The sequence below is a fragment of the Vipera berus genome (assembly GCF_964194415.1).
Source record: "Vipera berus genome assembly, chromosome: 15".
Taxonomy (NCBI): Eukaryota; Metazoa; Chordata; class Lepidosauria; order Squamata; family Viperidae; genus Vipera; species Vipera berus.
In genome coordinates, this window is record NC_138218.1 from 8,956,115 (window position 1) to 8,971,690 (window position 15,576).

A 15,576-nucleotide genomic window follows, 5' to 3' on the forward strand; every position below is an offset into this window, starting at 1 on the left:
AGAAAAAAGAAAGAAAGAAAGAAAGAAAGAAAGAAAGAAAGAAAGAAAGAAAGAAAGAAAGAAAGAAAGAAAGAAAGAAAGAAAGAGAAATGGAAGGAAGGAGGAAAAAGAAAAAAGAGAAGGAAGGAAGGGAAGAGGAAAGAAAGGGAAGAGGAAAGGAAGAAAGAAAGAGAAAGGGAAGAAGGGAAGAAAGAAAAAAGAAAGGGAAGAAAGGAAGGAAGAAAGATAGAAAAGGGAAGGAAAAAAGGGAAGAAGGAAAGAAAAAGAAAGGGAAGGAAAGAAAAAAGAAAGGGAAGGAAAGAAAAAAGAAAGGGAAGAAAAAGAAAGAAGGAAAGAAAGAAAAAAGAAAGGGAAGAAGGAAAGGAAGGAAAGAAAGAAAAAGAAAGGGAAGAAGGAAGGAAGGAAGGAAGGAAGGAAGGAAGGAAGGAAGGAAGGAAGGAAGGAAGGAAGGAAGGAAAGAGACTAAGGGAGGAAAAAACAAACAAAACAAGAGGAGGGAGGGAAGAAAGGAATCATTGAAAGGAGGGAGGAATAAAGAAAAGAGAAGGAAGGAAGCAGAGATGAGGAAGGAAGGAAAGCAGAGAATTAAGGAGAGAAGGAGAAGGGAAAAAAGAAAGCAAGGCATTGAGGGGAGAAGGAAGAGGAGGCGGGAGGGAAATCTCACCCAGACGATTTATTCTGGGATCTCGGGACAAACCACGGCTTGCTCAGGTTCTCTTGGACATTTGCAAAGTCCAGCCGGACGGGAGGAGAGTTCCAATCCTCCTCCCAGCGTCAGTGGGGGCGACTGCTGGATTCCAGGTGGGACCGTTTTCCAGGCGCCAGGAGCGGGAGGCTGTTGGCTTGCTCCGGGAAGGGCCTCTTGGACGAACGGCCGTGTCCATTCATGGCGCCCGCCCGGTTCCACTTGCAGAGGTCCCCGCTGAGGATGTCCTGGATGTGCTGGACGATCAGGTTGATGGCTACTGCAAAGGAAGGAGAGGAGATTTGAGAATTTAGGCCGGCACCCTCCTCCGTGGTAAAACCCTCCCCACACACACACACTTTGTTGTTGTCAGCTGTGAACTCGTGTCCGACCCATCGCGACCCCATGGACAACGTTCCTCCAGGCCTTCCTGTCCTCTACCATCTTCTGGAGTCCATTTAAGCTCACAGCTACTGCTTCAGTGACTCCATCCAGCCACCTCGCTCTCTGTCATCCCCTTCTTCTCTTGCCCTCCACCTTTCCCAGCATGAGGCTCTTCTCCAGTGAGTCCTTCCTTCTCATTAGGTGGCCAAAGGATTTGAGTTTTAGCTTCAGGATCTGGCCTTCTAAAGAGCAGTCAGGGTTGATCTCCTCTAGGACCGACCGGTTTGATCGCCTTGCAGTCCAAGGGACTCGCAGGAGTCTTCTCCAGCACCAGAGTTCAAAGGCCTCAATTCTTTGGCGCTCAGCCTTTCTTACGGTCCAACTTTCACTGCCATACATTGCAACTGGGAAGACCATAGCCTTGACTGTTGTTGTTAGCTGCGAAGTCGTGTCCGACCCATCGCGAGCCCACGGACAACGTTCCTCCAGGCCTTCCTGTCCTCTACCATCTTCTGGAGTCCATTTAAGCTCACGCCTGCTGCTTTGGTGACTCCATCCCGCCACCTCCTTCTCTGTCGTCCCCTCTTGCCCTCAGAGGCTTTTCAACTGCCCCAACTCAGCTGAGGATCTCAGACCCAAATAGTCTGGTGGGTGAAACTGGCCACAAAGCGTTCTGGAGCCATGAAAAGCCAGCTCTGGCCAACCTCAAAGGGTTGTTGGGATGGGGAGAAATACTAAGGAGCTCCTGAACGAAAGGCGGGTGGAAGTCAAATAAATAAAAGATAACAGACATTCTCTCTTCTCTGTCCCGAGAAAAAAGAACGGTGTTTAGTAAGAATAGTCTATCCTTTATTCTTGGAATATGGGATGCTGCTTCTCCCCTAGAGCCAAATTTGCCTGCCAAACGTGAATCTCACTCAGTTGGGTCTTCAAACTTGGCCCTTGGATGACTTGCGGACTTCAGCTCCCAGAATTCCTCAGCCGGCATGCCCGGCTGAGGAATTCTGGGAGTTGAAGTCTACAAGCAGGGGTCTTCAAACTTGGCCCTTGGATGACTTGCGGACTTCAGCTCCCAGAATTCCTCAGCCGGCATGCCCGGCTGAGGAATTCTGGGAGTTGAAGTCTACAAGCAGGGGTCTTCAAACTTGGCCCTTTGATGACTTGCGGACTTCAGCTCCCAGAATTCCTCAGCCGGCGTGCCCGGCTGAGGAATTCTGGGAGTTGAAGTCCACAAGTCATCAAAGGGCCAAGTTCGAAGACCCCAGGATTGGATAATCCCCCTCCCCCGTTTCTCTATAATTTTCAAACAGGCGCGTTTCTTACCCATGTTATCCACGCCTCGAGGGACAATGACATCCGCATACTTCTTGGTCTGCAAAAGAGAAGAAAAGTCACAATTCTCAAAAGACCGCAACGACAACAACCCAGCCTAAGCAAGTGCCTGTTCAGAAGTGATCTTAGCCAGAAGGAAAACAGGCTTAGATTTCTTCCAACAGGCACTCGAGAAACTTCAACTTCTACCAATAGCCCTTGAGTTATGATCACAAAATGAGACCACAATTCCCGTTGTTAAGCGAGGCGCCCCATTTTATGACCCCCCCCTTTTTTTGGCCAAAACTGTTAAGCAAATCACTGCAGTTGTTAATGAGTCATGTCGTCCTTAAGCAAACCTGGCTTCTCCCACTGAACTTTGCTGGTGGGAAGCCGGGCTGAAAAAAGTCGCAATTCTTTTATTTTATTACTTTGGAAAAGAAAAAAAAATCAGATAGCCACCTACACGCTCACGGCTGACAGAAAAATGGCGATCGCGTGACCGTAAACACACCCAAATTTTGAGCACGTGACCGTGGGGATGTTGTAGTGGTCATAAGTGCGAGGACCGGCTGTCACTCTTTATATGTTTGAAGAGATGCTAAATGAACGGGTTTTGAGAACTACCTGTGTGTAAAGATTACCCCTGGCTTAGGCAACTTGATTCTTAAGTGATCCGTTGCCAAGTGAAACTGTGAGTGCCCCCACCAACTTATCTGGGAAATCTGGGATAATTTGTAAAAAGAGAGTTTTGGTACCGGCAAACAGAACTCTTCAAAGGCAGGCTTGACAAACGTCGTATATTGGGTCAAAATCTGTTCCAAATCCCTTCCTCGCTTCATATCGCGGAGAACTGCCGTGGAAGGAACAAAAGAAGGAAAACCAGTTAAAAACATTTATTTATTTATTTATTTTAATTCCATTTATATCCCACCCTTCTCCGAAGACTCAAGGCGGCTTACAAGCTTAGCAGTAGCCTTCATTCTATGTATATGCCTGCTTGTTAGGGCTTTCACACACACACACCCCAAGCGGCATTATTACAAAGTCAGCTTAATTGCCCCCAACAATCTGGGTCCTCATGACTGTCTAAGATTTTCTAAGCATTGAAGACAGAATGGAGGATTGGGATAACAGAATAGCAGAGTTGGAAGGGACCTTGGAGGTCTTCTAGTCCAACCCCCTGCTCCAGCAGAAGACCTTATACCATTTCAGACAAATGGCTGTCCAGTCTCTTCTTAAAAGCCTCCAGTGATGGAGCACCCACAACTTCTGGAGGCAAGGAGTTCCACTGGTTTGATTGTTCTCACTGTCAGGAAATTCCTCCTTAGTTCTAGGTTGCTTCTCTCTTTGGTTAGTTTCCATCCGTTGCTTCTTGTCCTGCCTTCAGGCGCTTTGGAGAATGGTTTGACTCCCTCTTCTTTGGGGCAGCCCCTCAAATACTGGAACACTGACCAGACAGCATTCTTCTCATAACTGAGGGGCTGCCCCAAAGAAGAGGGGGTCACCCTATTCTCCAAAGCACCAGAAGGCAGGGCAAGAAGCAAAGGAGAGAAGCAACCTAGAACTAAGGAGAAATTTCCTAACAGTGAGAACAATCGATCAGTGGAACTGCTTGCCACCAGAAGTTACGGATGAAACATCACTGGAGGCTTTTAAGAAGAGACTGGACAGTCATTTGTCTGGAATGGCCTAGGGTCTCCTACACAAGCAAGGGGTTGGACTAGAAGACCTCCAAGGGCCCTTCCAGCTCTATTCTGAATCGGAGTCCTTTCCCTCGAGGAAACGAAACCGACGTCTCACCTCTCCTGGACAATCTCACATCTGAATCGGTGTCGACAAAAAGGCGAAGGTGAAACATGCCTCGGATAACTTGATTGTAGAAGACTAAGATCCCTTCAAACAGCAGCACGTCGGCAGGGTAAACCATTGTGGTCTCGGGCAATCTGCGCCAACGAAACGGTTCAAGAGTAACTATCCAAGTCACACAGCAAAATATAAACACACCCTAGGAAAGCCAGCCATCGAAATGGGAGCTTGGTTTGCGCACACCGGAATACAGGTTGCTCTCGACTTAGGATCACAACCCGGGGCCAACATTTCTGCTGCTCTAAGTGAGACGTTTGTTACGTGAGTTTTGCCCCCCGCATTACGTCCTTTGTTGCCACATTTGTTAAGTGAATTGTTGCAATTGTTAATATTAATAATGATGATGATGATGATGTTGGAAGGGACCTTGGAGGTCATCTAGTCCAACCCCCTGCTCAGGCAGGAAACCCTATACCATTTCAGACAAGTGACTGTCCAGTCTCTTGTAGAAAACAGTTGGAGCATTCACAGATTCTGGAGGCAGGTTGTTCCACTGATTAATTGTCCTCAGGATCAGGAAGTTTCTCCTTAATTCCAGGTTGCTTCTCTCCTTGGTTAGTTTCCATCCGGTCGCTTCTTGTCCTGCCTTCGGGTGCTTTGGAGAAGAGGTTGACTCCAAAGTTAGTAATGTGGCTGTTTAAGTTAATCTGATTTCCCCATTGAAAAACCAAAGCAAAGTCAATATCCAGTTCCACTTTACAACCGTATTATTAACCTTACAGCTGCAGTCATCCACTTAACAAAGGCAGCCAGGAAAGTTGTAAAAATGTTCACGGTCCTCTTTAACAACAGAAATCTTGGGCCCCCTTGGTAGCTTTTAAGCTGAGGACAATCTGTAAAGTTTTGAGGAACTGGGTGAGAGTTTCAAATCTGCCCTCTGACAAATTAGGCTAGGCAGATTTATTTGTTTATAATACAGGAACGTATAACCACCACGGAGATCGGAATTTTGAGTGCTAAGTGACATTAAGAGAGTAATTATGTGGCCAGATTTGTTCTTATGGCCATTTTTTTATTACCGCAGTCACTAAATAAATCGTGGGGCCGTTAAGGGAAAAGACAACCAAACAGCCCAAAAAATATAAGGGGGAAAAAAACCAAACAAATGTGGTCACCACACTTGCCTGCCTTGCCAGATCCAGGGAATGGACACTGACCTGGAATGGGTCACAAAATCGTACGTCGGGACCTCCACCGCTTGGCCGTCAATGATGTTCTTCAGCGTCATTTCCATCAAATCGTTGTCAAAAGCATCTATGGGAAATAAGAGGATTGAGAAACTTGCCAGAAGGAAGCAGTTGACTTCCAGAATATTCCGGATTAGAGGGATGGAATAAAGATCACGTGAAGTGTTATTACTGCTTTATAAGGCCTTGGTTAAGGCCACACGTGGAATATCGCATCCAATTTTGGTCACCATGAAAATAAAAAAAGACGCTGAGACTCTGGAAAGAGCGCAGAGAAGAGCGACGAAGACGATGAGGGGGCTGGAGGCTAAAAATAAGAAGAACGTTTGCAGGAATTGAGCAGGTCTACTTTAATGGAAAGAAGAACTAGGGGTGACATGATAGCAGCCCCAATATCTCAGGCGCTGCCCTAAAGAAGAGAGGGGTCAACCTGTTCTCCAAAGCGCCTGAAGGCAGGACAAGAAGCAACGGATGGAAACTACTCAAGGAGAGAAGCAACCTAGAACCAAGGAGAAACTTCCCAACAGAGAGAGCAATCAACCAGTGGAACTCCTTGCCTCCAGAAGTTGTGGGTGCTCCTCCCTCTCCTCTTCCTTCTATTCCCTTTCTCCTTCTCTACACACCCCACTCCCTTCTAACCCTGAAGATGTTATCTAGTTGGGTCATGAAATGTCTGCAAGAAGACCAGCAAATTCAGAGACCATCTTTCGGTCTCATAGATGGAACTACTCAAAATTTGTTGGCGTTGGAGGTCACCCCTGGCCTCCAGAACCCTAGTTTGGGGTTCTCCCTCCCACCCACCCAGCCTTCCAAGCTCCACCGAGGTGGCCCAATAGATACCTGGATGGTCAAAGTTATATTGTCCCTTTAAGGCTCTGGCTTTCTGTTCTGGAGTGAGGACCTTGTAGAATCGATCTTGGCTGAGAATGACGACTTTGCGTTGACGATGATCCACCTCATTTTGACCCAGCAGTTCCATGATCTTCTCGCAGACTGTTGACTTTGGAGGAAGGGATGGACAGACAGACAGACGGACGGACCGACCGACCAAGGTGGAAAGTTAGCAAAGCCAGAAGTACAGATGCAGGTTCAAAGGTCACAATCCAAAATCCCACCAGTTTGATTTGGCCCAAGACTAAAATCATTGGCCACGCCGCCACCCTCATGAGTCCATCGAAGGCAGGCACTCCACCAACAATTCCATCCCCAAAAACACTGACCGACAAGAGAGCCTGTGAGGTCCTCAGAAGCCAAATCAGCTGCTCAGCCAGAGACAGCACTGACCCACAAATATCCCACTCAAGCCCCCCGCCCCCCCCAATGACCCTCACCTGAAGCAACCAAGGACCCATCTCCTCCTCTCCATAACCCCCACTGCCTACTAGCACTGATGATGTTCCCTTGTTGGGTCATGAAACGTCCGCAAGAAAACAACCCAACTCTGAGCTATAGTATGTAAACAGAGAGCAAGCCACACTCACAAGCACTGATGATGTTCCCTAGTTGGGTCATGAAACGTCTGCAAGGAAACCACCCAGCTCAGAGAGCACCGAGGACCCCACAGTCCTCCTCCTCCTCCTCCCTTCAACCCCCCCTCCCTTTTAGCACTGATGATGTTCCCTAGTTGAACCCCACAGTTCAGCCCTGAGCTACAAATATTCTCTTTTATTGATATACATTCATTCAATCGATCAATATTAGCCGCCAAGACCAAACGAAGCCAGCCTTAATTCGTTTTGTCAGTAACGAGAAATGTCACCCCTAAACTGAAGGGAACTAAAATTATAAACCGATAAGTGATGCTAGAGATGACACATCATATATAGGATAATACAAGCTGGCAGCTGTCGTTCCCAAACAGGAGACCCTGGACATCCACACGTGTCAAGCCCACCCAAGCCTGTTTTGGGAAAAAGACGGCAGGGCTGTTGACAGCTTGCAACACAAACAACAAACCAAACACACACACACCCCCGCGCCCGACCTGAAGCAACAGGGCTTCCATCCTGGATTTTAAATCTTCTCTCCTTCCCACCCACCCACCCCCCCTTCCTGCTTTTCCTGCATCCCCAACAGAAAACCCCACGCCGGGGGGGGGGGGGGTGTCTCGAAACTTGGCCCTTGGATGACTTGTGGACTTCAACTCCCAGAATTCACCTGCCTGGCTGAGGAATTCTGGGAGTTGAAGTCCACAAGTCCTCCAAGGGCCAAGTTTCGAGACCCACCCCCACAGCCCCCTCCCCCGCCCCACAGGGATATTGGAAGAGAGGCGTCTTGCTCAATCGCCCCTTTTGCTTTTCTGCGCTATTAAATATAAGTTATATATATATATATATATATATATATATATATATATATATATATATATATATATATATATATATATATATATATATATATATATATATATATATATATATATATATTAGGAATGCATCGAGCATCATCCATCTCGCCGGCGTTTATTTCGGATCTTTCCCCCTCCCCCAGCCCCCCCCCCACTTCAAAGCAAAAAAAAAAGCACTTTTGCAAGCAGCCGACGAAGCTGCAATGCAAAGGAAAGCGGGGGGGGGGTCCCGCTTCTCCCCTTTTATGCATTTTTGGGGAGTTTGGCTTCCCAGCGCTGTTGTTATATCAAATTTCATTTTCATTTCATTTCATCTCCCACCCCCCCTCCTCTCTCCCTCCCCCTCCCCGGGGCAATGCATTGCAGGGCCCGATTTTTGCAGGGGGGGTTTATTATCATCATCATCATCATCATCATCATTATTATTTTGCAAGGGGAAGAGTGGCAGCGTTGCCCTTTTACCTTGCCGCTGGCGGTGCCCCCGCTCACCCCGATCAGGAAGGGCCGCGGGTGAGGCCGCTCCGCTTCTCCGGCCGGGCTGGAGCTGGAAGGGTGGCCGCCCGCGGTGGCCATGAGTCCGGCAGTGCCGAAAAAGCCCAGAGCTGGGGAGAAAACTACAGCTCCCGGCAAGCCCCGCGCGAGAAAACCCCCGGCGCGCGGAAGCGGCTAGAGCGCGAGGCACGCTGGGAAACGGAGTTCTTCCGGGTCTGGGAAGGCGAGCGGCGGAACACACGACCGGCTGGGAGGAAGAGGCGGGGCTTGACGGGAAAGGGGGTGGAGCCTCAGCGGAACATGTATCCTTATTTCCCCCGGTTGCTACGTAGTATCCGCCTTGGCCAGGGGTAGGCAACCTCGGCTCTTTTATGACTCGTGGACTTCAACTCCCAGAATTCCCGAGTCAGCTGACTCGGGAATTCTGGGAGTTGAAGTCCATGAGTCATAAAAGAGCCGAGGTTGCTTACCCTGGCGATACACAAGTCAAGCCAAGCTGCAAACAAGATGCCGTGCCTACGCTTAAGATGGCAAGCTCGATATTTCGGTTTTTATTTTATTTTATTTTTCTTTAAACTTTGGAAAAAAAAAATCTGCATTTCAAGAGAGGGCCTGTGTCTGGGTTTAAAGCCGACTTAATTCACCAATTCCTCCGTTTCCAGGAAATCCGACTGCCCCTCTTAATGACCACCAGATTAGATCTGTAGCTGGCTGGCAAACAGTACTAAGTGAGTAGTCCGTCCTCCATGGCACTGCATCTAAATGGAGAGCAGTAAGCAGTGGGGGCATCACAAGGCTCCATCTTGGGCCTGGGTCTCTTCCGATATCTTCATCAATGACTTAGACGAGGGAATTGAAGGGGAACTCATCAAATCTGCCGATGACACCAAACTGACAGGAGTAGCCAACACCCCGGAAGACAAACTCAGGATCCAAAAAGATCTTGACCAACTATTCTATTCTATTCTATTCTATTCTATTCTATTCTATTCTATTCTATTCTATTCTATTCATTTCATTTCATTTCATTTCATTTCATTTCATATTCTATTTCTAATTCTATTGCTATGATTTCTATTTCTATCCTATCCTATCCTGTTTCCTATCTTCTATTCTATTCTATTCTATTCTATTCTATTCTATTCTATTCTATTCTATTCTATTCTATTCTATTCTATTCTATTCTATTCTATTTCTATTTCTATTTCTATTTCTATTCTGGGATGTGTTGGGGTTTTTATTGTGGGTCTTTTATATTATTCTATCGTTTTAGCTCGGGCTCCTATTTAATTCTTTTTTAATTTTTGTACTCTGTATTTTTATATGTGCCCTGTTCACCACCCTGAGTCCTTTGGGAGAAGGGCGGTATACAAATATAATAAAATAAATAAATAAATAAATAAATGTTCTGTTCTGTTCTATCCATTTCATATTCTATTTCTATTCCTAATTCTATTTCTATGATTTCTATTTCTATTTCTATCCTATCCTATCCTATCCTATCCTATTGTTTCCTATCTTCTATTCTGTTCTATTCTGTTCTATTCTGTTCTATTCTATTCTATTCTATTCTATTCTATTCTATTCTATTCTATTCTATTCTATTCTATTCTATTCTATTCTATTCTATCCATTTCATATTCTATTTCTAATTCTATTTCTATAATTTCTATTTCTATCCTACCCTATCCTATCCTATCTTGTTTCCTATATTCTATTCTATTCTATTCTATTCTATTCTATTCTATTCTATTCTATTCTATTCTATTCTATTCTATTCTATTCTATTCTATTCTATTCTATTCTATTCTATTCTATTCTATTCTATTCTATTCTATTCTAGGACCTTGGAGTCCTAGTGGATGATCACTTGACTACGAATGAGCCAGCTGTGTGTGGCAGCAGCCAAAAAAGCTAATACAATCCTGGGTTGTATAAACAAGAGGCATAGAATCAAGATCATGCAAAGTATTATTACCACTTTATAAAACCCTTGTGAGGCCACACCTGGAATACTGCAGCCAATTTTGGTCACCATCTCACAAAAAAGATGTTGAGAGTTTGCAAAAAAAAAAAAAAATCAGAGAATTGCAACTAAGAGGCCTGGAGACTAAAATATACAAAAGAACGGCTCTTTGGGGGTCTTCCCTAATTTTTAAAAACAGCCTAAATTTAAAACGTGCTGACTTAAGGGATTTTTGGGGTGCAGCAAAATTTGTGTAAAACTTGGGGGGGGGGGGCAGAAGCAAATCCCAGATTGTGAAGAATTGGCTGTGCGTTTGTGTGGCTACGCCTTGGCAACCTACCCTGGGGGAATTGAGAGTTCCTCAAACTTTATGGACAGATCAAAGGTCTTGGCAATCAAACCCCAAATAAATCCAGTTTATTAGAGCTGGAGGGCAGTAGAAGTTGCCCTTTGCCCTGACTCGGCTCCTTCTGGGCGGGGAGATGCTGGCACTGCCCAGCCGAGTCTGGATCTTGGCACAGCTTCTCATTGCACACACCACAAATGCACGTGCGCGCACACACACGCAGAGCGGCCTTCGACATCCTTGGCTTTTGGTACACACAGACGTCCCTCTGCAAACAAGCCGTCAATGATTAATAAGTCCCTGGAAACGAATCTTGGTGACTCGGATGAGTCAAAGGTGGCCCCAGGGGCGCCATTATTTTTCAAGCCGGGGTGAGGAAGATGGCATGGGGCAGGCAGAGGGAGGACAGGGCCCCCACCTCACTGAGGTGCCCAGATCTTTGAAGGAGGAAGTGGCCGCGGAGAAGACAGGTAACTGCCTCAAATTCCTTTCGGTAAATAGAAGCTCTGGCTGAGGATGGGTGTCGGGGGTGGGTGACATGCTCCTTTTTTTCTGAAGACCAACTGTGCAAAATGCTAAAGGAGCCTTGATGGTGGAACCTCCAGGGCTCAAGGCAGTCCACCTGCAACGGAAGCAAGGTGCAGTTCGAATCAAAGGGCCGCCGTTCGGCTTATGGCCCCGATGGAGCCCACAATTTGGTGGAGCAGTGGGCTAATGCCTCCTTAAGTAACACCAGCTGCCTGCAATTAGTGCAGGTTCGAGTCCCACCAGGCTCAAGGTTGACTCAGCCTTCCATCCTTCCGAGGTAGGTAAAATGAGGACCCAGATTGTTGGGGGCAATTAAGCTGGCTTTGTAATAATGCCGCTTGGGGGGTGTATGAAAGCCCTAATAAGCAGGCATATACATAGAATGAAGGCTACTGCTAAGCTTGTAAGCCGCCCTGAGTCTTCGGAGAAGGGCGGGATATAAATGGAATTAAAATAAAAAAATAAAATATAAATATAAATGGAATTTTAAAAAAAAAATTCTGTCACTACATGAGACGTCGGATTGGTCCGGGTTGTTAAGTGGTTCACTGCAGGTGAGCAGCCTGGCTGTTAAGTGAAACTGCCTTCCCTGTTTGGATTTCGCTTGTGAGAAGGTCGCAAAAAGGGGATCACGTCTCTCACACACACACACACACACACAGAAACACACACACACCCGGGACGCTGCGACCGTCATAAATGTGAACCAGTTGCCCAGGGTCCAAATTCTGATCACGTGAACTACGGGGATGCTGATAAGTCTGAAAAACAGCCCTGAATAAATATAATACATTTCTTTCTTTCCTTCTGCCTTTCCTTTCTCTTTTCTTTCCTCCCGTCCTTCGATTCCTTTTTCTTTCCTCCCCTCCTCCCTTTTCCTTCCTTCCTCCCCTCCTTTCCTTTTTTCCTCCCCTTTTCCTTCCTTCCCTTTTTTCCTCCCCTCCTCCCTCCCTCCCTTCTTTCCTTCCCATTTTCTTTCCTTGCCTCCTCCCCTCTTTCCTTCCTTCCTTCCTTCCTTCCTTCCTTCCGTTTGTTTATATTTGCAAATGATCCAGCTTACTAAGAAAGGGAAGCCAAAGGTTACTTGATGATCAATATTATGGGGGCTGTTGCATCATTGTAGGACCCGTGGAAACTTCTCTCCATTCAACGCACCAAGTGTGGAGGACCGTAACATGGACGGAGAAGAACCCCTTCCAAGCCCATCTCCAGGTCACCCGAGGGATGTCGAAAGCGAAGGAGAGGCCCAGCCTTCTCCAGGAGATGCAGCCACATTCACAAGAGAGCAGAAGGACCCATCCGAGCCCAATCAACAAGCAGGATCAGATCATCTCCAGAACTTGGGAACCATCAATCCAGGCTTCGTAGAAGAACCTCCACCATATGCGCCACCGGATCCGAAAGACATTCACTTGTATCCACCATTCCAAGCTGACATTCCGCCACGGAGTTACATCTTTTACCAGCCGACATCTCCACGCCAGGCCCTAAGCCAACCGCCGGATGGGTTATCCAGCCCTTATCCTTTCACCATTGTGAGTTGCAAATGAGGGGAAATGCAATTATTACGTGAGAATATTTGCAGCTCAGGAGTGACCTGTGGGCTCCTTGGTGATGCTGTGAGCTGGGCTGCTTTCTTGCAGACGTTTTGTGACCCAACTAGGTAACCCTCAGCAATGCTAGTTAGGTAGCAGAGTTTGCAGGGAGGAGGAGGAGGAGGAGGACGACGACTGTGGGGTCTTTGGTGCTCTCTAAATCTGGTTGTTTTCTTGCAGACGTTTCGTGACCCAACTAGGTAACATCATCAGAACCTCTGAAGAAAGATGGGATGTATATTGATTGAACAAAAAAAAATTGGGCGAGCTTCTCAGTTCAAGATGGTTAATTTTGGGCTTTTCTTTCAGTACCAGAGTGCCTGGCCTGGACAGACCCCCCAAATTGGTGACCAGAGACTGCCACCCAAGGATTATATGGTGGAATCCGTGCTGGTGACCATTTTCTGCTGCTTGTTCACAGGACTGACAGCACTTGTGTATTCCCACGAGGTGTGTACTGCTACGGCAAAAAACAACAACAACTGAGGTTTAGGAACATTCCTGAACTCACATGCTTTGAGATGGGGGGGGGGACTTCAACTCCCAGAACCTAAACCAAAGTTGTTAGCTCAGTAACAGAAGTAAAAGACATATACTGCTCGAAAAAAATAAAGGGAACACTTAAACAACACAATGTAGTGTATTTAATAGTAGGATGTCTTATTTTGTGTTCCCTTTATTTTTTTTGAGCAGTATATGTAGGTAGAATAGGAGCTGGAAGGGACCTTGGAGGTCTTCTAGTCCAGCCCCCTGCTCAAGCAGGAGAACTTATACCATCTCAGACAAGTAGTCCTTGACAAGTAGTCCCACCAGGCTCAAGGTTGACTCAGCCTTCCATCCTTCCGAGGTAGGTAAAATGAGGACCCAGATTGTTGGGGGGCAATTAAGCTGACTTTGTAATAATGCCGCTTGGGGTGTGTGTGAAAGCCCTCATAAGCAGGCATATACATAGAATGAAGGCTACTGCTAAGCTTGTAAGCCGCCCTGAGTCTTCGGAGAAGGGCGGGATATAAATGGAATTAAAATAAATAAATAAATAAAATATAACCTTTCATTTAGCGACTGTCTGAACTTACCGCAGTACTGGGGGGAAAAAAGTGACGTTTCACACTTTGATCCCTGTGGCCACAAGGATCAAAATTCGGATGCTTGTCGACTGGCTCATATTTACAACGGTCGCCGTGTCACGCGATCCCCTTTGGTGACTTTCTGACAAGTCAAAAGGAGAAGCCAGATTCACTTTAACAATAAGGTTACTCACTTAGTAACTCCAGTGATTGATTCGCATAACCAGAGTGGCAAAAAAAAAAGGTCGTAAAATGGGGCAAAGCTACTTGAACAACTGCCTCGCTTAGCAACAGAAAGGCCTGGGATCCGTTGTGGTCCTCCATCAAGGACGTGCCTGTGCTTGGCCCGGCTTCCCAGGAAGAAGTCGAACAGAGGTCCATTATGTCTCACCTGTTTCTCAGCTAAAGTGGACATTGATCCGAGATCCTCCGTTTTCTTTCCTCACACAGACCCGGGCCGCTCTGAAACGCGGTGACCTCATCCAAGCCATGATGGCCTCCCGCAAGGCTCGCGCGCTCGTCTTGTTCAGCCTCTTCTTCGGCGTCTTTGTGTCCATCAGCTGGATTGTCTACGTGGTGGTGACCCTGTATCTATGACCCAAGCGGGTTGCGATGGACTCTTAGGGTTTCCTGCAAAGTTGTGGTATGGAGGCTTCGCCATTTTCAGCCAGCTTGGGGACCAGTTTCTCATGATGACGCTTCTTTCAAGAAGGAACGACTGTCCTAAAAGAAGTGATGAGACACTCCCCCCCACTCTACTCTATCCATTTCATTTTCTATTTCTATTCTAATTCTATTCTACTCTATCCATTTCATATTCTATTTCTATTTTATTCTAATTCTATTCTACTCTATCCATTTCATATTCTATTTCTGTTCTATTCTAATTCTATTCTACTCTATCCGTTTCATATTCTATTTGGTTTTTTTTAATCCCATTTATATCCCGCCCTTCTCCGAAGACTCAGGGCGGTTTACAATCTAAGAAGCACAAATCAATGTGCTTAGCAATAGCCTTCGTTCTATGTATATGCCTGCTTATTAGGGCTTTCGCCCCCCCCCCAAGTGGCATTTTTTACAAAGTCAGCTTATTGCCCCCCAACAATCTGGGTCCTCATTTTACCTACCTCGGAAGGATGGAAGGCTGAGTCAACCTTGAGCCTGGTGGGACTCGAACCTGCACTAATTGCAGGCAGCTGGTGTTACTTTAAGGAGGCATTAGCCCACTGCTCCACCAAGGCTCTTTCTATTTCTATAATTCTATTCTATTCTATTCTATGGACCTATCGAGGCTAACTTAATTGCTAATTCATTAGTCTTATTTCAAGAAACACACGAACAGTCTGGTCCAAGAAGTGTTTAAAAATATACCAGACCCTGCTTGGGAAGGCTACAACAGGTTATCCTGGGGGCAGGTCAGAAAGGTGAATGTTGATCCATGTGTTCTTCAAACACTGAGATCCAATCAGGAGGCCCTGCACTGTGAAGACATCAGAAATTCCATACCAACTTTTATTTCGGATGCTCAATTTAGGAACAATAAACGCTTGAAGGATTTTTGCCCATTTGTGTCCATCATTTGACCACTGACCCACAGGTGTAATAGGAATCAGCAGCTGATCTTCATGCATAGGTAAAAAGATTGGATGGATGGATGGATGGATGGACATGATAGATGATAGAGAGATAATGATAGAGAGATGATATAGATATAACAGATAGAAATAAATAGATATAATAGAGAGATGCGAGATAGATAATGATAGAGATGATAGATATAATAGAGATGATAGATAGAC

The 15,576-nt window shown here is 46.1% G+C and overlaps 2 protein-coding genes across 4 annotated transcripts; one reads left to right on the plus strand and one right to left on the minus strand.

Annotated features, from left to right (window-relative positions):
• Positions 1 to 736: 736 nt before the first annotated feature.
• UCK1 (uridine-cytidine kinase 1) lies at positions 737 to 8,392 on the minus strand (the record flags this gene model as incomplete). Of its 2 annotated transcripts, none has more annotated exons than XM_081339845.1 (7): positions 737 to 965; positions 2,393 to 2,441; positions 3,139 to 3,233; positions 4,184 to 4,326; positions 5,407 to 5,503; positions 6,277 to 6,436; positions 8,246 to 8,392. In XM_081339845.1, the coding sequence occupies 7 exons, from the start codon at positions 8,354 to 8,356 to the stop codon at positions 775 to 777; spliced, it is 846 nt and encodes a 281-aa protein (XP_081195971.1). In that variant the 3' UTR covers positions 737 to 774. The 2 variants fall into 2 exon arrangements, with proteins under 2 accessions (XP_081195971.1, XP_081195972.1); XM_081339846.1 differs by having other exon boundaries at positions 8,273 to 8,356.
• A 344-nt stretch (positions 8,393 to 8,736) lies between these two features.
• Positions 8,737 to 14,871, plus strand: PRRT1B (proline rich transmembrane protein 1B). 2 transcript variants are annotated; one of them, XM_081339849.1, is made up of 4 exons: positions 8,737 to 11,057; positions 12,239 to 12,650; positions 13,020 to 13,160; positions 14,228 to 14,871. In XM_081339849.1, exons 2-4 carry the CDS (start codon positions 12,291 to 12,293, stop codon positions 14,372 to 14,374), a joined length of 648 nt encoding a protein of 215 aa, XP_081195975.1. In that variant the 5' UTR covers positions 8,737 to 11,057; positions 12,239 to 12,290; the 3' UTR covers positions 14,375 to 14,871. The 2 variants fall into 2 exon arrangements, with proteins under 2 accessions (XP_081195975.1, XP_081195974.1); XM_081339848.1 differs by lacking the exon at positions 8,737 to 11,057 and having other exon boundaries at positions 11,431 to 12,650.
• Positions 14,872 to 15,576: the final 705 nt, after the last annotated feature.

Bases quoted from the DNA above. Each gene is read 5' to 3' on its own strand.
- PRRT1B (XM_081339849.1), top strand. From the start codon at position 12,291: ATGGACGGAGAAGAACCCCTTCCAAGCCCATCTCCAGGTCACCCGAGG. The intron at 12,651-13,019 runs GTGAGTTGCAAA...CTTTTCTTTCAG, and splicing joins GCCCTTATCCTTTCACCATT to TACCAGAGTGCCTGGCCTGG. The intron at 13,161-14,227 runs GTGTGTACTGCT...TTCCTCACACAG, and splicing joins CACTTGTGTATTCCCACGAG to ACCCGGGCCGCTCTGAAACG.